This window comes from Panthera uncia, chromosome B1 (genome assembly GCF_023721935.1).
Source record: "Panthera uncia isolate 11264 chromosome B1, Puncia_PCG_1.0, whole genome shotgun sequence".
NCBI classification, from domain to species: domain Eukaryota; kingdom Metazoa; phylum Chordata; class Mammalia; order Carnivora; family Felidae; genus Panthera; species Panthera uncia.
In genome coordinates, this window is record NC_064811.1 from 178809075 (window position 1) to 178836032 (window position 26958).

The following is a 26958-nucleotide window of genomic DNA, read 5'->3' on the forward strand; positions in this document are numbered from 1 at the left end:
ATTTTGGGGAGCACTGTCCTGGTTCCAGGCTGGGGGAGAAACCTTTTTGGGCCACAGACTGGAAGAAGAGGGGTGGGTGGGGTAAAGACACGGGTAGATATAAAGATTAATGAAATACAGTTCTGGTCCTTCAATAACCACAGTTAGATGGACTTCATTTTCTCTTCCAGAAGCATGATTCTTATGGAAGAAAATTCAAGCTATGTCTGAAAAGTAAACAGCACTGGATAATGATCAATGTTTTGTAGCCAGTGGACCCTGTGGTTCCCTCTCAAGGCGTCTCATGTAGGTAGCGCTCCCATGCCTACAGGTCAGGCTACTCTGTTATTGATCGCAGTGGGCAGAAACAACCTAGTAGATGGCTACAGAAAGGATACTTCAGGATCTAATTCAGCGTCCTTTCCTTAAAGCACTATTGTCATGGGGGAATAACCCAGAAAGTGCCCCCAAAGGATTTCAGAGGATGTCAAGAATCCTGTACCACGACATTTATCGTTTATAGAATTATTTATCATACTGGAAGTTTTGTGCAGGCAGAAATTCTCAACCTCTGAGTATAGGATCCACAAGGCCTTGTAGAGCGCACAAGGAACAGGAAAAGTGCTCAGCAAAGATTTTGTTGAGTAAAAGGCATAGGTCATTCTCCCTGGCATGCTTCCAAGGAACTGGCAGTCTGAAATTTCTGTTATTTGAGATACAGCAAATTTGAACATAATACCCAGCCCAGTACCTGAGTATCTACTGCAGTATATTAATGAATTGGTTATTCAGGCCGCTAGAATAATCATTAAAGTTTGTCAGGTTTAGAGATCACGGTTGTGAATCTAGAGGACTTTGAGTTAGTTGGTCAAGCGGAGTTTAATAAGCTCGACTGCACGTATTCGTGAGATGTCAACGAACTTGCTGTAATCAGGAAGTAGAATTATCATCACTGTTCATCATATACTCTTTACTTCCTGATTCTAGTACCCATATTGAGCAATGAGGTAATCTGGCAGCGAACAAAACAGAATGTACCAATCAAGCGAGGAAGAATCCATTAAGAGAGATGCCTGGTAACCTGAATACTTTTGCTGCAGTGCACCAGACCAAATGGCAACTTAATAATCTACCAGAGTCAACTTATACCCCAACAATGAAATCTAACTCTCTTACGTGAGAAACTACATAACGCCTACTTGCGTAAAAGAGCAGTACCAACGGCAACAGACTAAACCCTCACTAAAAGAATCAGCAGCTTTGCAATGGTATCTGCTCAGGGTATTAACGAAAGCTGAAACTTTTAAATCCCTTTTTCTATTTCATACATCCATAGTTCAGAAACAGTTGCAAAAGATTCTCCCAAGATGAAGTTTTGCACAGCAAGTTGTAGCCCAGACTGAACTTACATGGTTGAGTTATAAAGCTTTGACAATTGCAGTCTGTAATGGAGGAGCTGACAGACCTTTGACAACAGCAGCTCTGACAGCTGACAGAATACTGGTTACTTCCCCTGCTATGACATTAACGCGCCATTGGTAAGATCTCCGGATTGCTAGTCAAGTAGAAAGATTTTTCTGAATAAAGAATCTTACCTGGCAATGTTTTCAAAGGCATACCAGCAACCTGCCTAATAGAAAAAATTATGTATATATTGTGTATACATATGTAATAAATAGATACACAAATAGATTTTAAACAATTTTAAAGCCTTTTTCATGTAAACTATGCATTGGCCTTTTAAGTATAATGATGCCAAGGTCAGAGGTGTCACATTCAGGTTTTTCATTTTTTTTTTTTTTCATTTTTTTTTTTTTCAACGTTTTTTATTTATTTTTGGGACAGAGAGAGACAGAGCATGAATGGGGGAGGGGCAGAGAGAGAGGGAGACACAGAATCGGAAACAGGCTCCAGGCTCCGAGCCATCAGCCCAGAGCCCGACGCGGGGCTCGAACTCACGGACCGCGAGATCGTGACCTGGCTGAAGTCGGACGCTTAACCGACTGCGCCACCCAGGCGCCCCTCAGGTTTTTCATTTTTAAACGTTAGTTTTCTGATGTAACCCGGGCCGGTCAATATATTGATCAGAAAGAAGAACATTTTATACAACCAACAGACAGAATAATAGGATGAACTACATGGTATTTAGACATGTTTTGGGCGGCACAGCCCCTCCCAGATATAATTAAGCCAAGCGGTATACTCCCCACTTTCAAAGAGCATGTGGGTATTTGGTTTCTAGTGAAGAATAACATGACAATCATGCTATTGTTCTTGTCTCCTTTATGTTTTTGAGAGCAAGGAGAGTTCATGCTCTTTCTCCTTTTCTGTCTTCTATTATCTTCTCTCAAAATACTGCTTTCAAGATTACAACATCAACAGAGGAAAATAATTTAAAACTATTTTGCTTGAAGCAAAATACAGAGTGGCTGACAATGAAGGTAGAAGTCATTTGTATTCTAGTCAATACTTACATTTAGATTTCTTAAGTTTAAGCAGATATATTCCAGTTAAGGACTATACAAGGAATCCAAATTCCTTTGAGATGTGTGTGCGTGTGTGTGTGTGTGTGTGTATACATACACGTATATATATACACACACACATACATACACACACATACATACACACACACACACATATATACATACATACACACATATATATACATCTATAGTATACGTACTATTTATATTTATATACATTTTATATTTTACATATATACATTACATTTTACATATACACACACACACATATATATACATATGTGTATATATATGTGTGTGTGTGTATATATACACATGTATACATATATATACACACACACACACACACACATATACATACACACGTATATATACATCTATAGTGTATGTATTATTTATATTTATATAAATTTAATATATATTTTACATATATACATTACATTTTACATATATATACACACGTATATATACATATGTGTGTATATGTGTGTGTGTGTGCGTATATATATATTCGCACACACACACACATTATATATATAATGCAAATATATTCAATGTGAAGATGATTTTCATATTCTCTTCATGTGACCTAAAGCTAGGTCTGCCATACACTATGTGTGATCAAGGACATGGACAGCACTCCCCAGACTTCTTGAAAACCCCATATGGTAACTCTGGCTAAAGCATTTAACTTGTTTCAAAAACCTAAAGCAGTTACATATGGTACATTATAGTGATTAGGCTGCTGGAAAATACTTAATATCCCCCTTAATACACACACACACACACACACACACACACACACGCACATGCTCCACAGGAGAAAAATCGAATAACCATTTTCCCCTACACACATACATATTACCTGGCCCTATAGTGTATGATTAAGTGGTTACTATTACCATACCTATTGCACCTGGAATGCCTCGTGGACCACTTTCTCCAGCAGGACCCCTCTCTCCTTTTTCACCTGGGCGTCCAGGAGGACCTTTAAAAAATAAATTACAATTATTGGTCAAAGTTTGAAAACATAGGTAAAATGGATCTGTCACGTTTCAAGACAGTTCTATAAGTAGGGCCGCCTGGGTGGCTCAGTCGGTTAAGCGTCAGACTTTGGCTCAGGTCATGATTTCACGGTTCGCGAGTCTGAGTCCCACATTGGGCTCATTGCTATCAGTGCAGAGCCCACTTCAGATCCTCTATTCCCCTGTCCCTTCCTCTCCCCGACTTGTGGTCTCTCTCAAAAATAAACATTAAAAAAAATTAAAAAAAAAAAAAGACAATTCTGTAAGTAAATCCAAAGTCTTTTCTTTGTTGTGCAATAACACGAATAAGACTGACCTTCCAGAATGGAGGCATGCCCTGCTACAGAGGAGTGCAATGTTCTATCCTGATAAGGAGGAGATAGCCCTAAAATAGACAACCTAATTATGTATTACATAATTATGTGTGGCTACCACTTTTCGAGGTTCTTAGAACCCAGGAGCAGAGAAAGACACTGAGTCAATGACAGCATAAACCCACATCAGTACTCTATACATACTAGGCAGATTTCATTATATTCAGTTAGTTGCTATCTGGAAAATGTGTAAGTAAGGACCTATCAATCATGTGTGATCCACACATAGTAGACAACCAAAACCCATATTGTTGAAAATAGCAAACTCAGATATTTGTTAGAGAGATGTAAATCAGCAGGAGTGGCAATGGTTGAAAAGCCTTTATTGATAGAGTAGGAGTTGAAAGGTAGTTTGAAGAATGGATAGAATGAGGTGAAAGAGAATTCTGGGTAAGTGGGAGAGACATGGGGAAAGGTAGGGAGGTGAAAATGAGTAAAAGAATACTTTTTCAAGTAAAACACAGTTGATCCTTGAACAACATGGGTTTAAACTATGGGTCCTCTCACATGCAGACTTTTTTTTTGGACACATACACTACAGTACTGCAAATATATTTTCTCTTGCTTATGATTTTCTTAATAAAATTTCTTTTATCTAGCCTTGTTGTAAGATACAGTATAAAATACATATAACTTACAAAACGTGTGTCAATTGATTTTTATTGGTAAGGCTCTGGTCAACCGTAGGCTATCAGTAGTTAAGTTTGGGGAGAGTCAAAAGTTATACACTCATTTTCAAGTGCACAGGAGATCAGTGCCCCTAACCCCTGTATTGTTCAACTAGAGTTGTATCAAGTAGAATGACTAAATAGATCAATAGAGTTGTATCAAGTAGAATGACCAAATAGATATAGACACTACAAAATAAGTTGGAGAGGTCTCAGGGAAAAGTTTGACTGCCTGGCCTCACAATTTCCCCAAAGACCCCTGAATACTGAATTTGATCAATACTGATGTAGTCTTTGAATTTTCTATGCCCAGCAAAACAGAAACCTAGTGATCACCTCTTTAGAATGATGGCACTTTGGAAATTTAAGGTAACACTGCTAGTATCCCCTCTTCTACATGGACCGCACAGGACAAGTATTAACCCCTTCACTTAATGCAGAACACTCTACAATTTTCCTTTGTTTCAAGGAAGAAACAATCTTGGATATACCATAGAATAATAAATACAGATCCTTTAAAAGAGGCATTTTGGGGTGGCTGAGTGGTTCAGTTGGTTGGTTAAGCATCCGACTCTTGATTTCGGCTCAGGTCATGGTCTCACGGTTCTGAGATTGAGCCCCATGTCAGGCTCTGTAGTGAGTGTGGAGCTTGCGTGGGATTCTCTCTCTCCCTCTCTCTCTCTCTCTCAAAATAAATAAACAAACATTTAAAAACATTATTTAAAAAACTAAAAGAGGCATTTTCAATCGCTGTTGTTCAGCCAAATACATAGCCCAAGGATGATACACAACTATATTTTGCATCACTGGTTAGAGAGCATTTGTTGACAAGTTTTACTCAGGTGGGAAATAAAATACCTGAAGAATTTGGAGAGGGCCATATAAATAAAGACTGTCTCATGAAAAAGTATATTCTATTCATTTTCTTTGTTTTGTTTGAAGTCCCATCCCTGCTTCTCTCCATTTTCTCTGATCTGTTCCATTTTTCAAGGTCCAACTTAGATTTTAGAACCTTCCTTCCCCGGTTTTTAAGACATCATTGTTCTTCTCAATGGCACAATGTCCCTTTCTCTTCAAATGCAACATGGGGCAGTAATATTTCATTGCATTTTTGTTATAAAAGCAATGCAACTTATTATAAGAAATATAAAAGCCTAGAAAAAATATAATTCATAATTCTGTCATCTTTTTTATTTAGAAATTTATTTTGAGAGACAGAGAGCAAGAGCAGAGGGAAAGGAAAGAGAGAATCCCAAGCAGGTTCCATGCTGTCAGCACAGAGCCCAATGTGGGGCTCGATCCTACAAACCACGAGATCATGACATGAGCCAAAATCGAATCAGATGCTCAACCAACTGAACTACCCAGGCACCCCCATAATTCTATCATCTTGAGAGAATATTTATTTCCTGTGTCTGTACTTTTTGTTTTGTTTTGTTTGCCTGCCTATTTTTTTTCCATATAATCACGTAAACAAATTCTCCTAAGCTTTGGCTTAATGTTGGACACACATATTTTGATGTTGCACAAGAAATGTCACGGTTTTACATCAATCTGTACACATCTTCCATTCCATGCAGAAGGCAGACATTCCCAACAGCAGGGGTTATACGTCCACCACCAAGAACACAGCTGTGGTTCAGTCATCTTTATACAGTGACAAAGTTAAGGCAAGCAGGATGGAAAGACTCAATCTGCAGCCCAGATTTTGCTGAGCAAACTGAAAGGAAGCAAATCCACAGTACTCAAGGAAAAAAAAGTGCACAAGGAAAGATTCTGATTTAATAATTAGAGCTCTAGAGCAAGACACAGACATTTCAGGAAAAAAGGGGAATGTGTGAGACAAGAAACAAGGGACCCATAGAGTATATCTAGGCTCTTAGCCTCTGTGATTACGAGTGCCCACCACTTGGGGCGCCTGGGCGGCTCAGTTCGTTAAGCATATGACTTTGGCTCAGGTCATGATCTTGTGGTCCAAGAGTTTGAAACACAGAAGCTGGAGCCTGCTTTGTATTCTGTGTCTCCCTTTCTCTCTCTCTCTGCCCCTCCCCTGCTCATGCTCTGTCTCTCTCTGTCTCAAGAATAAACATTTAAAAGCAAAAAAAAAGTGCTCACCATTTATTCAGCAAGTAGGAAATAGAACTCTTTCACAAACACAATCCTCACACTTATTTTGCAGGTAACTGTGTAGAGTAACTGTATACAGCTCTAATGTTGGAGAATTAATCCAATCATAACAAACACCTCTGTGTTATTTTATATAATTCGGAGTCAAAGATCCTTCTCTGTATTTTTATATAAAATACTATACCAAGTTTCTGAATGCCAGAGTAAGAAAACCAAGTAAACCTTAAAGAATTCTACCTGGGTGTGTGGGATGTTACATTTTTATTGTTATTTTATTCTTCATGTAACAATAATCTCACTTATTATGTTTCATTTTTATACATTGTTATATCTCTTGCACTGCCTAGACCGAAATGTGGGAAGTATCTCAATAAATATTTTTAGTGTCTTTTACATATTTTGGTGGGATAGAAGTATACAGATCATATACCAGTTTTCTCTTAGCTTTGTGTGTAGACTTTTTAAGAACACTGTGAATATAATGCTCTCATGCTACCTTACAAAAGTGGTATCTCCTCTCTATCCCTGCTGTAGCTCACATCCTAATCATCCTGCAGCTGGAGTATTCTAGACTTTTTTTTTTTTTTTAATCTGGTCGGAATGGATTGTGTCTATTTCACCTTCATATTTCCTTAAGTTCCAGCTTAAAAAAAATACTATCTCCATCAACTATACAGAAATACAGCTATCTATTCCGCCATGTTATGGAAAAAAGAACGAAGAACTTAAAGTCAGGAGACTTAGTTTCTTTGCAGTTGCCTTCTTTGTTCTGAATTATTAGTCTCTCAAAATTCTATTCCATAATCACATCAATAACCACCTCTGTACATCAATAAATGGACATAATGCTACCTGTCAGCTCCCTTGCTAACCGATGTCAAGATTAGATTAATATTGCCCAAAATGTCTGATTTGCTCTAGTTCAAGAAGCCATATAAGAATTCACACTATTTTTCTTCAAATTTAATGCCTCCTAACTCCAGAGTTACAGGGATAATTCATAAACACTGCAGCGATAATTTGCCATGGACAATTCCCTCTATAAAACACACATACCAAATCCATTACTTACCTCCCTCCCTATGATTTTTTTTAAACGAAAACTAAGATTTCTAGATAGCCACAAAAAAGAACTGATTTAGAATACTCAGTAACCATAAATACCAGAGATCAAAATTATACAGTTCACTGGAAAAGCAAACCCAGGCATATCATATCATTTAAAATCCTCAGATGATACCAAAGAACTAATAATGTCTGCCTAAATTTCCAGAGCTATGCTTCTCCGTGTCCTATTCATTATGATCATATATTTTCTACTTCAGTCTTAATCTTGCCTTCTGTTTAGATCATCATAAAAATCTGCCAAATCTTCTTGGCTATTGGTTCTTAAACCTGCCTCTCTCTCTCTCTCTCTCTCTCTCTCTCTCTCTCTCTTTTTTTAGTTTTCATGCTCATTGACTTAGATATCTTTAATCTGGAAGAGGACTTAGAGGTTTCTTAGTCAAACATACGTATAGAGAGGTCAGAGAGAGTAAATTGTCCAAGGTTTTAAAGGCTAGTCGGGTAAAAACAGAACTAGACCACTTCTTTCCTGACATTCTAGGCTACACTATTCCGTGTTTAATTGACTTCACTTTTGGCTCTGTTTTCCCACTTTTTTTCTGGGATGAATTTTTCTTTTACCTCATGGTGAAAAACACACCAGTTTTTTAAAATCACGGTAACTAGGTGTACAAATATCCAAGTTTAAATTCTACCAATTGTTTATTCTTCTTCCTTGATATGAATATATACATGTCTGAATATATGTATGATTTTAGATCCTCCAAGGAACATTTGTCTAAAATCTCATTTCAAATAAACATCACATTCTCTCTTCTCACCACTGAGCCATATTGTAGTTTATTTCTCTTAACTCCTCTCCTTGAATGTTCACTGACTTTGATTCTTTAAATCATGCTATGCCTCACTCCCTACCAAACTCTACTTCATGATTTCAATGATGAAATTCCACTTAGTCCTTAAGACGCTAATGACTGTAATTACTTGATAAATATGTTAAAATATCTTTGTCTCTTTTATCTTCATGATTACATAGCAGGTGTTGATATTAAGAGGAGGGACCCAAAGATGGCAAATCCTACAACCAGCAAGTGATAAAGCACTCATTAACGTGGACAATTCATTTTTCTTGGGTTATAATTTCAAGGGTATTTATTCAACATTTGTTTTATGCTTATATGTGGTAGAGAATATAAAAGATAGTCCCTGGTTTTAAGGGATGTATTGTTTTCAGGAAGCGGCAACAGTGAACTAGAAGACGATGTGAGATACTTTTAGGTATGACTATCATGTGAAGATTTCTCTTTTTTTTTTTTTTTTTTTTTAATTTTTTTTTCAACGTCTTTTATTCATTTTTGGGACAGAGAGAGAGAGACCGAGCATGAACGGGGGAGGGGCAGAGAGAGAGGGAGACACAGAATCGGAAACAGGCTCCAGGCTCCGAGCCATCAGCCCAGAGCCCGACGCGGGGCTCGAACTCACGGACCGCGAGATCGTGACCTGGCTGAAGTCGGACGCTCAACCGACTGCGCCACCCAGGCGCCCCTGAAGATTTCTCTTATGAAAGAATACCTAATGTTCGATATTAAACAAGATGTAAATGTCAGGAAGTATTACTCTGATGGAACTAGAGAAGACTTCAGATATTAGATGGGCATTGAATGAAAGATAGGATATTTTCAGATACAAAGGGAAGAGAAGATATTTCAAGCAAAGGCAAAGGCATGAGTCAGGATATAAAAAGTACTTGGTATGTTAGAATCATAATTGAATCAATTGAAGTATTTGGTATCACAAAGGGAAAAGGACGAAATCAGGTACTGAAAAGTGGTTAAATACACATTAGACAAGATCCTGAGTGCTGCAGAGAGAAACATAGAATGAGGAAGTGATAGAGAAGCTTATAATCGAGGGTTTTTTCTCTTCAGGAAGACTGCATTTTACCAAGAATGCAGATAGAATTACAGTCTGAAAGATTGGGGAAGGAAATGATTGGGAGACTATTTCAATAGTCTGGTAGAGCAGTGGTAAGAAAAGTTTACCCAAGACACTGCTATTACAAAGTGTGACTTAAGGAGAAGAAAGTGCCAGTTTTGCTTATTTATTCAGCACGTATATAATTGCTCTCCCACTGCACAGAAAGCGCTCTAACAGGTACTAGAGACAGACAGATAGACAAGAAAGGTGAAACTCAACCTCATGAAACTCACGAGCTATTAGAGAAGATGTATCCTAAACAAATAAGCAAATGCACAGATGAAACAATTTCACGCAGTGGTAAGTACTATGAGGAAGCTAAAGCAAATGATGACATAAAGAGATGGGGGGAGGAAAATGAGAATAGAGGAGGGAAAAAAATTAGCCCTAAAATAGTGTTCTTGAGTGGATCCAAGGAGTGGCGTTCTAAGAGAACAACGTTTCAAGAGACAAGGCAGGAGTGTACATGATGGACAGTAAGAAATGAAAGTAGCACTTCCTCCTCAGGAACTTACACTTTGTAAGCTACTATGTAACTTACTTACCATGTAAGTTACTATGCTAACTTACACTTAGCACTTTCATTCTTCCAGATTTCCGAGCCAGACAGAGAGAATACCAGAGGGAAGTGGGAAAATGAGGGCAGATAAGTAGGTGGGTGTGAAACCAAGGAGGATTTCAGATTCATTCTAAGTCGATAGGAAAAATATTGGAGGGTTTCAGCATGAGAGCTAAACTATCTACTAATTTCTTACACCGCTCTTTTGCTCTACGTTATGTAGGATGGATTAAAAGTAGAATCAGGGAGAATGAGTAGGAAGCTGATGCAGTGCCTCAGCCAAATACAGTTGCTTGAATTATAATAGTGACAGAGGAGATAGTGAGATGTGGTTTTATTTGAAATAGTGTATGTAACAAGAGTTAACAGGACTCATACATGGATCACACGTAGGAAGCAACAGAAAGACATCAAAGACAGCTTCTGACATCTTGGGGTGAGTAACTAGATAGATAATGATACAGCTGACACATAAGCCCAGGAACTCAACAGACTGGCAGAGTGTATGGGGAGGGATGCTCGAGAATCAAGGGTTTGGCTCTGGATTTATAAAATTTTGGATATTGATTTGAAATCCAAAGTGGAGTTATCTAACTGTTAGAGGGAATGTTGATTCATTCAAACTTTTCTTTATCAGCTTTTCTAATGTAATAATTAAAGAATGGAAGCAACGTGTTCTATATAAGTCAGCTATAAAGCACAATAATAAAGAGAACACTCCTGCAATGTCACAAATCAAGAAACAGGTATCTATTTGGGTGCTTCCCAATCACATTCATCTTGTTTCTTTCCAGACCTAAACTTTAACTTGAATTTTGTGGTTCCCACTTTCCTGCACTTGAAAAGCTACCAATTCTCATTACATATGTATGCAGCTATAAATACACATGGTTTACTTTTGCTAAATTATGAGCATTAGAAACAAAAATTATACTATATATAGTCTTCTGGGACTTGCTTTAATTTTTTCCCCTGTAAGTACTTGTATATTAGGCTGAAAATATTTTTTCCTAGTGTTATGTAATAAAAACCTCATGGATTTCTGTTAATTACTAATAAAATAAAAGGGTTACAATCATAAAATAGAGTTTAACAGACTCGAATTAACAGTCCTCTTATTCGAGGACCTAGCATGAATTGAGGTAGAATCACAGAACAAAGAGTACAGAAGTTTGTGAAGAAGCAGTATTGGAAGAGACCGATGCTGAAAACGTTCCTGAACTTGCGATCGACTTAAATTTACAAACAGGAGAAGTAAAACAAACGTGATATGAATCAATTCTCAATATAAGAAACACAATTAGTGAAACGGCAGGTAATAAAGACAAGAAGAATGACGAGCAGATTCGGAGCAATCATTTTTAACACAGCAAAGAAAGCCAAAAAGCCAGGGAAATGTCTTCCAAATACTGGTAGAAATAACCGGAAGAGCTGTTGTATATGTATGTAGTAGAACAATTTTAAACATCAAGGACAAAATAGAGAAAATGAAATCCAAAGATCTCACCATTTGGACTTTCACTTAATGAACCTCCGAAAGATATACTTTAGGAAGAAGGGAAATGATCCCAGAAGAGATGTCTGAAGTGCATTTAGAAGAAGGGAAAGTTAATCCACTTATGTGCAAATTTTAATAAATATTGTATGTATATACTGACTAACTTTTTAAACTGGATAAAATAGAAATACACTATACTGAAAAACAGCAGGAAACCAGGGAAAGGGGTCATCAGATACATTGTTTTAAGTTCTTCGGATCTTTAGGGTTGAGGTGAAGCTATACATCAACTTTAAACTTTAACATAAAACTCAAGAACAACTATCAACAAAATAGGAATAGATTAAAAAGTCTCCAAAATCTTCTTGGTGACTTTTGCAGAAAGAAAAATTCATTGAGAAAAATCTCAATCTGAAAGTAGACAAGAAAGGAAAGCAAAAGGACCATAGAACTGGACAAAAGCAGCACAAAATAAGATGTTAGAAATAGATACAGTGAAAAAAAGAAAGGTTACATTGCATATTTTTAAGAGTTCTTGGGGCTCCTGGCTGGCTCAGTGGGTAGTGCGCACAACTCTCGATCCCAGCCCCACTTGGGTATAGGGATTACTTAAAAATAAAATCTTTCTTTTTTTTTTTTAAAGTTTATTTATCTGAGAAAGGGGAAGAGAAAACGAGCATGCTTACGTGCGTGCACATACACATTTACGTGTGTGTGCACAAACAGGGGAGGGGCAGAGAGAGAGAGAGGAAGACCAAGGATCTGTGGTGACAGCAGGGAGCCCAGTGTAGGCGGGCTCACACTCACGAACCACAAGATCATGACCTGAGCTGAAGTCAGATGCTTAACCAAGTGAGGTACCCGGGTGTCCCCCAAATAAAATCTTTAATAAAAAAAAAAGTGTTCTTTATAGAAGACAAACCTAACACAAAGTAAAATATGGAAAAATATTTAAAAAAGAAATAAAATTTAGAGTAAAAATATATAGTATGTATATATTAATTTAAAAATCAGTAAGATTCAATTTACTGTGGTTTACCAACAGGAACGAAAGAAGAAATTGACAAATTTATTGTTAGTTTGCCGAGTTCAAAAGCCTTTCTAATTAAGAATACAGTCAGGTAAGGGGCGCCTGGGTGGCGCAGTCGGTTAAGCGTCCGACTTCAGCCAGGTCACGATCTCGCGGTCTGTGAGTTCGAGCCCCGCGTCAGGCTCTGGGCTGATGGCTCGGAGCCTGGAGCCTGTTTCTGATTCTGTGTCTCCCTCTCTCTCTGCCCCTCCCCCGTTCATGCTCTGTCTCCCTCTGCCCAAAAAAAAAAAAAAAAACCAAAAAAAAAAACAAAAAAAAAACGTTGAAAAAAAGAATACAGTCAGGTAAGAAGTAAAAAAGAATCTGGAAGTTTTGAAAAACAGAATTAACAGGTTTGATATGTGGACAGGAAGAGAATTTGGTGCCTTACAGAAAACTCGTATTCATTTTCATTAATATGGGATATTTTGAATAATGACTCATTAGACCTTAAAGACTTTTTTTTTTTTTTTTTTTTTTTAACTTTTTCATTTAAAGAATACCAAGATGCTGATATCTTACCATGTCTCGATGAGATCTCAAACTTCCTTTCTCTGGACATTTGTAGTAAACATATGTTCAAAAACTAATTTATACCATAAGATTTCAAACACCAAATCTCTGCACATATCAGTACATTTTAATATGTCATTTTCTGGAGGAATGAGAAAATATTTTACCTTGAATTAAAGTGATATTTTTCAACGTCTGAGAGTGTTCCCAATCTTTCAGTCTGAGATCATTAGTGATATTATTCAGTAGTTTCACTTCTCCTTTTATTTCCTGTTCCAAATTCACTTGTTTTTCTTTCATAGACACAATTTCTGCCGTTGCATTGTACACACGCTCTTCTAATCTACTCATGTCCTGTGAAACATAAGCAAGCACCCACAATTTTTATTACATACATAATTATCAATATGTAAGTTTAAGAAGCCCTGGAAGTCAGGTGTTTTTTTTTTTTTTTTTTTTTTAAACAAGAATACTATAGAACATTATGGAATAAGAATGTAGAAATTAGAGAACTGTGCTAAGCCAGTAATTTTTTGGCTTTGAAGCATTTCCTCTTTTAACTGAATGGCTGAATTTTTACACCCTATGTCCCTACAAAATTAGTTGAATATATCCAAGGTATGCTTTGATTCCTAAATGTATACATGTCAAAATGCTGAAAATGAAATAAAAACTTGTGTGATTTGAAACAAAAACTTATATGATTTTTGTATGAGTTTAATGAAAACTTTATGATTTTCATTATCTCAGTGATAATGAACATTCAAGATAGGTTTTAATATCCAGTAAAATCTCGGGGTGCCTGGGTGGCTCAGTCAGTTGGACGGCCGACTACAGCTCAGGTCATGATCTCGCGGTCTATGAGTTCGAGCCCCGCGTCGGGCTCTGTGCTGACAGCTCGGAGCCTGGAGCCAACTTTGGATTCTGTGCCTCCCTCTCTCTCTGCCCTTTCCCTGCTTGGTGTCTCTCTCTCAGAAATACACATTCGGGGCGCCTGGGTGGTTCAGTCGGTTAAGCGTCCAACTTCAGCTCAGGTCACGATCTCACAGTCCGTGAGTTCGAGCCCCGCGTTGGGCTCTGGGCTGACAGCTCAGAGCCTGGAGCCTGCTTCTGATTCTGTGTCTCCCTCTCTCTCTGCCCCTCCCCCGTTCATGCTCTGTCTCTCTCTGTCTCAAAAATAAATAAACGTTAAGAAAAAAAAATTAAAAAAAAATACACATTAAAAAAATTTTTTTTAAATATATTAAAAAAATATTCAGTAAAATCCCAACTAGAATTTTAATAATATCTTACTTTCACTGTTTATTATTTATGTATTTCAGATATCATTTTGTTTTCAAGTACATATATATATTGTATTTAAATTTTTTTTTTTTTTTTTAACGTTTATTTATTTTTGAGACAGAGAGAGACAGAGCATGAACAGGGGAGGGGCAGAGAGAGACACACACACAGAATCTGAAACAGGCTCCAGGCTCCGAGCTGTCAGCACAGAGCCCGACGCGGGGCTCGAACTCATGGACCGCGAGATCATGACCTGAGCTGAAGTCGGATGCTTAACCGACTGAGCCACCCAGGTGCCCCTATATATTGTATTTATATACATACGTGTATACATAGATTGTGAACAGACGATATCATACATTTTAGAATATGCTTTCACTTTTCACTCAATAACATATTAAAGATATTTACCTATTAAAATATTCAGAGACTAGATTATGTTCAACAATTTAGTGGAATTATATTTATATATTTTTCATAATGCAAGATTCCTAGAGATCAAGTTTTGAGCTGCATACTCTCTTTTTACTTCTTCAAGCAATGCTGTAATGAATTATATATATTTATATATATATATATATATTTTAAACACATTTGTACAAGTGCTTCTATAGGACAGCTGCTTGAAAGTAGGTCTGATCAGAGGGACTAAATGTTAAGCTTTTTGTTCAATACTGCCACAGTGTCCCCAAATATATGGCACTATTTTTTAAACCTTATTCATCATATATCAGTGTCTACTTTTGCACCCAAATATGCTGGGTACCTTCAACGTATTTAGGTTTGCAGAGTTAAGAGTCAATACATAATACATCATTCTATTTATTTGGTTTTTGAATTATGATGAGGTTAAATATATAGTCATAAAGTTTTTCACAATGTTTATTACTTCTCCTTTCAAGACATTGGCTTGGTTTTCCTTTGGGTGTTGGGCCTTGTTTCTGATGCGGCAACCTTTCTCTTCCATTCTGGCTACATTTTCTGTCTCTCCATTCTAATTTGGTCGCATCCTCTGTCTTCATGGTATGCTCTATACTTTTCTAAGGAAATCTCTACTTAACTGCTGATGTATTCTTATTTCCCACTGGCATATAGAAATCAACCAGGGACACACTGCTCTGTAATCCTAGTACAAAGAGAAAATTACACTTGCCTTGACTTGACAAGTTGAGGTGAGGGGGTCAAGGCAGTCCGGGTGTAAAGCCTTTGAGATAAATGAACAGATATCTAGATTTGTCTCTTCAGTGGCACTATACTCAAGCAGAGAAGCTTATCCAATTGTACCTCTCTAACTCTGCCTTCCCCCATCCAAAACCCTATTCTTTGTTATCTCTACCCTCTGTGTCCTCCTTCCTTGACTATTTGGCATTTCCCATGCAATATGGTATGTCATGATAATGAAAAGTACAGCACAGGGAATATAGTCAATAACACTGTGATGATGTATGGGGACCGACAGTGACTACATTCTCATGGTGAGTACTGAGTACCGTATAGAGTTGTCAAATCACTCTGCTCTACACCGGAAACTTGTACAGTATTGTATGTCAACCGTGCTTCGATAGTAAAATAAAAGAAATAAAATTTGGAAAAATATGTATAAAAGTAGAATAGTGAACAAGGACGTTCATAAAGCATAGCAACATAAAAACATGCCCAGCTTAATCTGGGTGCCTACAGATTGCTGTAGGCTGGTTAGGTAGTTAAAGATGCCCATGGAGCAGAGGTCAGGGGACTGGCAGCTGAGTTTGCTACCAAAAAGTTACTCCTTGCCCACGTTCTTCACACACAAAGCTGAAGTTGTTTTTTTTGTCTTTTATTCCCTTTTCTGAAAACTGCATATGGTGCTCATATTAGCCAGATTTCACTTGCAATTGTTTCTAGGGGGAAGACGGAAAGTGCATTTTATTTTTTTTAAAGAAGCCTATTCAGCGGCCACACACACCTTCCAGACTCTACCACCAGTGGCCCTGCTGGAAACTGGCATTTAATTTTGCAGTCTTACAGCCCTTTCTATGAACAATGGACATGATGAATTCCCACCTCTCTTATTTTGTGCCGGTGTTCTTTTTTTCCCTCAAATTGATGTCTGGTCTGTCCTTGATAGGCATCATGCTGGTATCGCTTTTTTTTGGAAGCCTTTCTCTCAAACAACATTTACTGATTTGGGCATTCATTTAATTTACTTATTCCTGAATTAGGTTAAAGATTCAAAGATGGTAAAAGTGTTTAAGCCACGGGATAAGAGGCCGAATATTGTTTTCCGTGAGCACACGTGTGCACACACACGCTCGTAGTGACCTAGTTTCTAAATCTCTACAAGTGATTACTGCCTTAAAAAAATAAACAGCTTTGGAAGTCCCCCCATTCCCTTGTACCTTCGTTTCTAATGATGGGACCCAGTCCAAAACATAAGTGCAATCTATCCAAACCCAAACAGTTCACTGATCATCACATTTTGATCACTTCCAGTGATTATCACTTTAAACAAGCTCAGGATTTTTACTGTCTTCCATATGGTTTCCAATTTGGTTTCCACTCTTGATGTGAATTCATAGATATTCTACAGTCTCTACTGAATCTGGGGGCCTACCTCACTGCTCTTCTGTTTTTACATAAAGTAATATACCTTCTCCTTTCCTCTTTTCCCCCAAGTTAATCAGTTATTACTCTTACCATTGAAATTTTACTTATCCGTCTCCCATACTCATCTACGCCGTAGACAGCTGCTTCTTAGTGAATCTCTACCCCTTTGTAGCCCAAGTCAATGATATTTCAAAGTGGCTGATATCCTTACATACTTATTAACAGTGTGGGAAACACAGTGAGATTTGGAAGAGATGATACGGAATAGAAACAGAGTATCAAGGCTGGTGTTGGCATGAGGTTTACCAACAAAGTCCTCCTAATTATATAGCCATGCCATTGTCTTCTGACACCTTAAGATCAGGATCATGTGAAATTCAAAAGTTCTGAGTGATTGTACCTGGCAAATAAATATGTAGGCTATTTTTCCTTAAACTGTTTCGTCTATGCTCTAGTCAATATTTTAGTTGATCTTCATTTAATGTTACAACTTTAGAGGCTTACTGATGCTCTGTAAGTGATAATCCATTTTTTAAAAAATCACTACAGCTAATACTGTATCTATACAGAAAACAACTTCACTAATCAAAAAGGGTTCTATTCAAATAAAATCTACTACCAAGATGCCAACATTGCTTCGCTAAGGGTAGAAATTTGATAGGCTTCACGTTAATTATGTTCTTAGGTCCTAGATATTTTGTGATGTAAAGATCATTTTTTCACATGAGTAGTTAAATTTTAGTCGTCTACTTATTTTTCATGGGATGGAGCAATTATAATTATTTCACAACAAACCCCCCCACAATTTGAAATAAGGGGCTTGCTTAATTTCTTTCTCATCAGTACAAAGTAATCCAGCAGGTTGGCCACACAATAGTCCATAGAAGAGGTGAGAAAACTACAATCCAAGGGTCAAAGTCTGTTTTTGTGAAGTAGTTGAAAAGAGACCTTAGAGTCCCCAAAGGCTAAAATGTTTACATCTGGCTCTTTGCATAAAAGCTTTTGCTGACAAGCTGGTCTATCTAAACACGTCTTGCTCTCTTATCCTGTGTCTTTGATCCTACGATAAAAATAAGATGTTGTATCTATCATTCCAAATTCAACTCTAATTATAGTTATCTTTACACATTAAAACGTATGTATACTTCTTGGGAATGACAAAATAGACTATTTTAAATTTAGATGTTGTATGTATCTATGATGTTTCCATTTCTTTGATGATGAAGAAATCTGGGTCTGTTGTAAAACTCACAAATACAGAGTAGCTACAAAGATCACCTAAAAATTATAATTGGCTTAGACAGTCTCAAGAGATAGTATAACAGGATTTATCAAATTAAAATACCTTAAGAGAGTCTATATCTAATGGAAAAAAATCACCCTCTGTTGGGAATCTGGAGAAGGCACTAGGTAAATTCACATAAAATCTTCTGGTAGGATTACCAGAGGAATCAGGGTAAGTCAGATGACGTTGAAACAGGGCTTACATATTGTGTTTTCTTGAACTGAGGAGATAGAATCTAGATGGATTCAGTGCTGGCATGTGACCTTCTAATACAAAAACTCTTACCTCTTGATGTTTAAATGTATTCTCTTGGACTTTGCCATTCAGTGTTTGAATATTGAGCTGCAAATCAAGCAATGTGATATTCAGACTGATTAATGACTTGGAGATTTCATCTATTGCGTTTCCATGTCCCTGAACGGAGGAAACCAAGGTGCTCAGCTGGAGAAGAACATCATTGAATCTTTGATCAGTCACCAGACTAAAATTTTGGAAATGCTCTGAATCTATGAGATTGGCTTCTGTATCTGAAATAAATTGGATTCTCTTCTCCATGTTGTTCATTTGTTCCATTACAGCTTCTCGAAATCTCATTTCTTCTTCACTGTCATTTGCTTTTCCTGCGAGACTTTGAGACATATCGTTTGCATTAATTGAACCAACTGTGCAATTCTTCATTTCCCACTTCAGGACTTGTGCTGTATATTTAAGGAAAAATACACAAAGTCATGACCAGTAGCCTTAAATGCACACACCATTCCATTCCATATCGTTCCAATCCACTGTAACATTCCGAAAGCCATCCAAACTAAACCAGGTGTTTATTTTATTTTTTTTAAATTTTTTTTTCAACGTTTTTTATTTATTTTTGGGACAGAGAGAGATAGAGCATGAACGGGGGAGGGGCAGAGAGAGAGGGAGACACAGAATCGGAAACAGGCTCCAGGCTCCGAGCCATCAGCCCAGAGCCTGACGCGGGGCTCGAAGTCACGGACCGCGAGATCGTGACCTGGCTGAAGTCGGACGCTTAACCGACTGCGCCACCCAGGCGCCCCACCAGGTGTTTATTTTAAATACACAATGTGTGAACCACACTACACCTATCGCCGAGAGGAAGACACTCTCCTTCTCCCACTTTACTTTAGAATTTATTCCAGGATCAAGTCATTCTTTCTGAATTGCTGCTTCTATGCATCTTCCGAGCCACCGCATTTGGCTTTGACAGTGGGAGTAAATTCTACAGATTGTGAAGTGCATTGTATCCTATTCCTCAAGGTACGTTAGGATAAAATGAGATAATGCTTAACACAATGTCGGAAGCAAGTATGTTGAATACATTAGCTGTTACTAAGATAAATGATGTGACAAAAACACTATATAGTAAAAGTAGAAGTATCAGTGTTAACCACTGTATGAACAAATTTTTGGCTCATCTTCCTCATCCAGTCGCTTCAGCGGGCAGAGAATTGTCATTTTCAGTTTATACAGGCCTCATTTATTATTGGTGGAACAGGAAATTGGGCAAATAATTTTTTTCACTTTAAAAAATGTTGTTCTTTTAAGATTCCTCTTTACCTATGATAAAATATATACTCATGACAGAAAAAATTTTAAAGACAGGTAATGAAGAAGAATAATCGACCACTAATCTCACCATCCTCAATTAAATGCTAACATTTTGGTGTGTGTATACCAAATCTGTCTTTTTTCACTAGTATACAATTATTACAAACATAATTTTAATACCTACGCCATATTCTCTGAATGGACTCCCAGATTTATTTAACAACCCCCCCCCACACTTCATTTGTTCTGTTTTTACTAAGAGATCCAATGCTTTGACAAACAATCTTTTAAGTAATCGTTTCCTGAAAAAGAAAAAAAAAAAAGAATCTACTAAATGGTATTTGGGAGATATACAGAGCCGCTGATATGGATTTCCAAATTGGCATATGTTCTCTAAATAAGCTAACTGTCCTTCTGAAAGGATCTAGAGCACTATGTTTATAGTTTCAAATAATGAAAAGCATAAACATTAGCTTTGCAGACAAAAATAATACAAAATTATACCTAATAAAGAAAATGTTAAGTATCATTTGATCCCTGCCAGTGAGATTTTTTTCCCTATCTCCCTCTGTATCTATCTATATTATTTTATGTACATGTCTCTCAGTCTTTTGTGTTATTTGGAATACATTTGATTTTTCATATGTGGCCATTACTGAGCAATAAAAAGAGTAACTTCATATAGTTTAAAAATAGATCTACATAAATAGCTATACCTGACATGCCAGTTGTTTTTTTTTAAATGTTTTTTTTAACATTTATTTATTTTTGAGATAGAGACAGAGCATGAACGGGGGGAGGGGGGGGGGTCAGAGAGAGAGACACACACAGAATCCGAAACAGGCTCCAGGCTCTGAGCTGCCAGCACAGAGCCCGATGCAAGGCTCGAACCCATGGACCGTGAGATCATGACTGGAGTGGAAGTCAGACACTTAACCGACTGAGCCACCCAGGTGCCCCCCGCTTTTTTTTTTTTTTTTTTGCCAGTTTTTTTTTAATAAAAATGATATGGCAATATGATCAGCCTTATAGATTTTTGAGAATTCAGTGAGATAACATATAAAAGATCATTATTTCCACTCCAAGCTCAAGGGTACTTAAACAAATGAGAGGCTGGTATTTACCCAGGAACAAGCTGCCTGATTCTAGAATCTAGCTCCTTTTCTCAATGACTAGCTTAGGCACTCTGGGAAAGTTCTCTTCTTGCTTAAGTTCCCCGAAGATTGAAAAGTAGTAACTACTTCTAAGTGGTATGGAGGATGGGTGAGATAAGGCATGTAAATCTCATAGCATATAAATGGCCTCTATGAAAATTCTATTCAAATTAAAGTGCCTTATCCATGAAAGATATGATCTTAGAGACTGTCTTCACTAGCTTTAAAGAAGCTGTTTGATAGGGGCACCTGGGTGGCTCAGTCGGTTAAGTGGCCAACTTTGGCTCAGGTCACGATCTCGCGGTCCGTGAGTTCGAGCCTCGTGTCAGGCTCTGTGCTGACAGCTCAGAGCCTGGAGCCCGCTTCAGATTCTGTGTCTCCCTCTCTCTCTGCCCCTCCCCTGTTCATGCTCTGTCTCTCTCTGTCTCAAAAATAAATAAACATTAAAAAAAAAAAATTTAAAAAAAAAGCTGTTTGATAATGTTTGTTATTGTAACTATTATCATATGAGGAATAAGCATGAAACTATATATGCAATTAAATCCCAAGTTAGTTTTTAGAAGTATTATATATAATTCTAAAAACTATATATATATGTGTGTGTGTGTGTGTGTATACATATACATATATACATACACTTGGAGCATGTGCGCACAAGTGGGGACAGGGGCAGAGGGAGACAGAAAATCTTAATTAAGCACGCTCCATGCTTAGTGTGCAGCCCAACACCAGGCTCGATCCCACAACCCTGGGATCAACCTGAGCTAAAATTAAGAGTCAGACGCTAAACCCACTGAGCTACCCAAGTGCCCCAATCCCAATTTTAAAAAGCACATTATATTTTCCTCATTATGCTCTCTTCAAAATTAGCTTATTTGAATGAACTCTCGCACTACACTTTGACAAGATCCCAGAGTGTGTGTTATTTTATACTTAATTTATCAAGAAAGTGGACAAAAAGTGTATTTTTTAGTTGGATCTCATCGCATTTATTACATTAAGTGTGGGAAGCACGCTCTGGACCGACAGCCTCATTCATACATTTAATTCTCTGGTTTATTTATGAAGCACCTGCTACGTATAAAGCATTGTCTGAGCAACTCTGGGAGGATCATACCGGGAATGGATTTTGACTGTAATAGAGACTCAAACTAACAATTCTTACAAAACTATTTCAAAGATGTCCCTTAAAAATTTTCATTTCACGATGATTATTGCTTTTTTAAGTAGCAGCTAAGAATCCAGTTTCTGGAATAGAATGGCCTGGGTTAGCAACTCCTGCTCTTTTCTTTTTAATCTGTGATCTTGGACAAGATCCTCTGTCAATGCTTCTATTTTACTACCTGTGTGACAGGATACGACCAGTCAGAGTTCACGTAATTAAATGAGCTAATGGAGGTGAAGTACTTACACTACTTCCGGGCATACAACAAGCATTTGTTAACTTTGAGCTTTTTTGTTATTAATATTTTGGATTCCAAATCTGTGACTTATGTATCTGTATGTACAATACTGAAAGTATCGATGGGGGAATTAATATCGTTTAATATTGAAACATGGCAGGGGGGAAGGTGGGGCGTTGCAATGAGCATTGTACTTTCTGCACTTTATTTTACTCAGCGTAGTGATCTAATGCTCAACCATGGAATTCTTCGCTCACTGAAAATGACTTCTAATTCATATGGAGAGAGCAAATCTTTCCCCCAGTACGGAAAGGGAAGACTTGAGCTGACAGAGTATCATGTGATCAAGGGTTTCTATCTGACATTGAGCTCAACATACAGTTGACAATAAAGGCTACATTTTGCTTACAGATTTACAAACACAACACTGCTTGTTTTCCCAAATCCTGTATAAAAACTAATTTCGAACTAAGTTCTCAAAAAACTGTTTAACTCTGTATCATAAATCTAGGTAAAAAACGTCAGAGTTCAGATTTTCAAATGTTCATTTCTTTCATTATCACTGGGGAGATGGCATTTTGTGACTTTTCTGTTTCACATTTGAAAGGAGACAAACTTTTATGGCTTATGCAAACCCCCAGGGAGAGAGTGATATTTGATTTCACAGATCACATTTACTCCTTCATGTCGCTAATATCTTCTCCTGCCAAAAATTTGTATTATTATGAACTAAAGAATCTTCAGTATTTCAGCAACAATTATGTATACATTAATCCTAGATTGTATTTTATTGTCCAGAGATATTATTTCGTTGTACTAGGACAAGGATCCAGTAGTTTCATTAAGAGATGACAGCATATGGAGTAGACTTCATCATTAAAAGTATCTTCCACTGTGTAAGACATTTTCAATTTGAAAAGAGTTTTTATGCACAACATCTTATTTCATCCATCAATTCCTGTTTGCCAAAAACAGAGTAATTTTTATCTTTTAGGAATATATTTTGCCCTTATTTGTAATTATTCTGTCTCAAGTAGAGATCTGTATTACATTTGGGTGTTTTTTATTTTTTGGAAAATATTCTGATCGGTAACTTAAGTTGAAAATGGATTGTCAATTGTTTATTCAAGTATGATAGAAATAGTGACATCTAGTCCAAATTCTGGTGAATTTGAATGCTAATGTGAACATAGGAGATTTGAACATTTTTAACTTCTTGTCAATCCTACAAGTGCCTGCTTAGTTTTAGGAAACAAAAGTACTTTAGATCAGTCATTTCAACCCAACAATGAATGTGGAAACTTGGTAGTATTTTCGAACCGCCCAAAGATTTTGAACTTGGTTAGAATACTGAATTCTCTCCAGACTTTATGGATCCATTCTGCACATGCCTGTTAGGCAGAAGTTGCACTACCTGCCATTGACTCTGCAGGCCATGGTTTGTATAAAAGTGATGAAATTTACCCAAATTCTAACTGGCTTATAGCTAATTATTCCAAGCAGTGAAGTACCTTTCAATTGTGCATTTTGAGTGAACAAGCATATACATGATCAACATACAGATAATCTAAATTCATCAGGAAGTCAGTTGTTTAATGACAGACGTACTATATTAGGTCCTTTTATGTAGATGGCTGTGGTTGGCTTGATTGGTCAGTTTAGTTTCTTGTGGTTGTTTTTTGTTTTTATTTGTTTTTAATGGCCAAAATAGGAATTAATTAATTTTTACCTGCGGAAATATTTTCTCAGCTAAAATTATGGAGACTGTTCTGTTTGTGTGTGTGTGTGTGTGTGTGTGTGTGTGTGTGTGTGTGTGTGTTTAATTGGCCAGACACATTTTGTTCTAAAAATTTAATTATACTGGGAGATAGTAGACCATAAGAGGTTAGGAGTCAAGAATCATGGATAAGAACTCCAGTTCTACTACTCAACAGTCTCAGTTTCCTTCTGTGGATAACGAGGATAATGGTATGTCTGCTCAAGGATAATTGTAAAGGTGTATTAAGATAATCTGTGCGTTGAATGTAGTAAATGCTCCCAAATGACAGCTACTGTCACAACTGTTGTGGTTTTATCATCATTTCTTAGCAAATTTTGGCTCTGTCCTAGAATATTCCTTTAGGTTACCCCTTAGCCAAGAAGGTTTGGCCTTGTGTTAGGAGCACTTTCTTGTTAAGCTGAGTAGTATGCACATAAAAATGTATCTTACCCCTCGCTTGTTAGAGCCTACATCCAGACATTTTGCCAGTCATAGAGATGAGGACAGCCACAAGGCACAGAAGTTCAAATGCCAATCAAATCCACCAAAAAGGCTACCAAAGGGAGTCATTTTTACGGATCTGACTCAGTTATAAGTGGGCCACCCACCCCTGTGGAAACCCTCAAATCTATCCCCAACTCAAGTCAGACTTGCCAAAGAAACATGTGCCTATAAAATATTCTTCCTAAGTAGTTTGAGGGATGCTATCAGGTTATTTTTAGAAATATTTAAAATAATAGCCTTATGAAACATGTGACCACATAAACCACAAAGATTTTACTGAAGCGTAGACCATTATTTTACAAGCTTTACTCCCTTTGAAGACTTATAGGAATATTTCTTTCTCCTCCCAATGCTATGAACAAAAAAGCTTTTTCTCGAACTGGCTTGTTTTGTTGTTGTTTTGTTTTGTTCTAGGCACTGTTCATGTAAACGATCCTGTTTATATCTTCACCTTGGCACCTGAAATACTGATCATAAAATGTGTGCCCCCACCGCTTGAAGTGCATAAAACTCCAGAGGATAACCTATTTTTTGAAACTGTCTAATCCATCCCATCTCCTTTCTACATATCTATATTTTACCTTCATCTTCCATTCTCAATTTCATATTTTTTACTTAATAACTTTGAAGAATCTTTTTATTTATGAATTTGAGGAATACTTTGTCATATGATGTTTCCCTTATGAATCTCCCATATGTGAAAGACTGAATGCTTTCTTTTGTTTCTACAAGAACTAGATGCGTTGTTGAGTTTCAAAACTCTAGAATACTGTACCTGCCATTATCCCGATGATAGGCACGAGAACTACAAACACAAGGAGATAAAGGGCAATCAGTGCAGCTTTGAGAGACTTCAGTTTCTCTTGAAGGGTAGGACCATTTTTAGGATCTAAAACAACAAAAGCCCAACCTACTGTTAGAAAACTTACTCTTCTTATTTACTTAACATTTTTGCAATCTCCAATTCTATCATTACTACCAAGCCTGTTGGAATGACAGGGAAACACAAAAGTAGGTCGTTGTGTATTTACTAGGAAGCAAAACGAACAGTCACCGGATAAGCCAATACAGCTATCACTATGAACATCTGATTTACTTTCCATTAACTAAATATCTATGACAAAGTTAGTGTCCTCCACGACTTGTCTCATATTGGGGCACTAGTTAGTTGATAAATTTTAATAATGATACCAACATACTCAAACATAAATGCTATTCTTCTGGTTCATTGGGGAATAGATTCTGAGTAAAAATAACATTTCTCAAGTCATTACATAATTATGCATTTTTTTCAGAGTTTAAATCAGGTAAAAGACATCTGTTTTCAATGGTAATTATGCAAATTTTCTTTTCCAATTTCATCTCAATAATTTTGTATTTGGAGATCTCTTTTGATTTCAATACACTAAAAAAGAAAAAAAAAGAGAAAACTATTCACATTTTGACTAAACTTTGGAATGGATCGATGAAGCTGATCCTCTGGGTGTTTCAGAAAATGTTTTTATATTATCCATTTACTTGGAACAGCGATTCACATAGTGGGATACTAACTGTGGAAAAGTTAACTCAATGTAGAGGGGAATGTTAGAAAACGAAGCCATTTTCTCTGATTAGTGAATAAAACGTCCATTAAAAAATTCTTTCCTGTGGCTACTGTTTTCATTACACAATAAACAATATTTTGTTTTCAAGTTTAGCTATTGTTTGATAATGTTCTATGAGAGACTGAAAGGAAACTTAGAGAAAATTTTTAAAAGTAAAAATAAGAAAAAAAAAGTTATGAAGAGAAAGATCTAAGGAAAAAGAAAAAGAACAACCCACAATACAGGTAAGATGGGCGATCGCTTTGTCAGGTTGAATGAGCCTGAAACCCAGTCATCTCCCTTATGTTCAATTTACAATCAGTCCTCTGCATTGTGCCTTTTCAGTAGCTCTCCAGTTTCTGTCGTCTTTCCTCTGTCTCCGATACCTCTGTCCTCCCTCCTCAATCTCTCTGCGTCTCTACCTTTAACAGCTTTCACTAGGGTCTTTTTCCTTTTGCCTCATGGGTGCCATGTTCTCCCATCCACTGGTGGTG

General features: G+C 37.1%; 1 protein-coding gene across 4 annotated transcripts in view; it reads right to left on the reverse strand.

Moving 5' to 3' along the window:
* MSR1 (macrophage scavenger receptor 1) overlaps nucleotides 1-26958 on the reverse strand; it is an 83582-nt gene that overhangs the window by 43551 nt on the left and 13073 nt on the right. For all 4 annotated transcript variants that reach the window (XM_049631698.1, XM_049631699.1, XM_049631697.1 and 1 more), the window contains exons 3-6: nucleotides 25657-25770; nucleotides 18781-19193; nucleotides 13508-13694; nucleotides 3373-3453 (exon numbers count right to left, since the gene is read on the reverse strand). In XM_049631698.1, the coding sequence (XP_049487655.1) occupies nucleotides 3373-3453; nucleotides 13508-13694; nucleotides 18781-19193; nucleotides 25657-25770 (795 nt within the window). The remainder of the gene's footprint in view (nucleotides 1-3372; nucleotides 3454-13507; nucleotides 13695-18780; nucleotides 19194-25656; nucleotides 25771-26958) is intronic.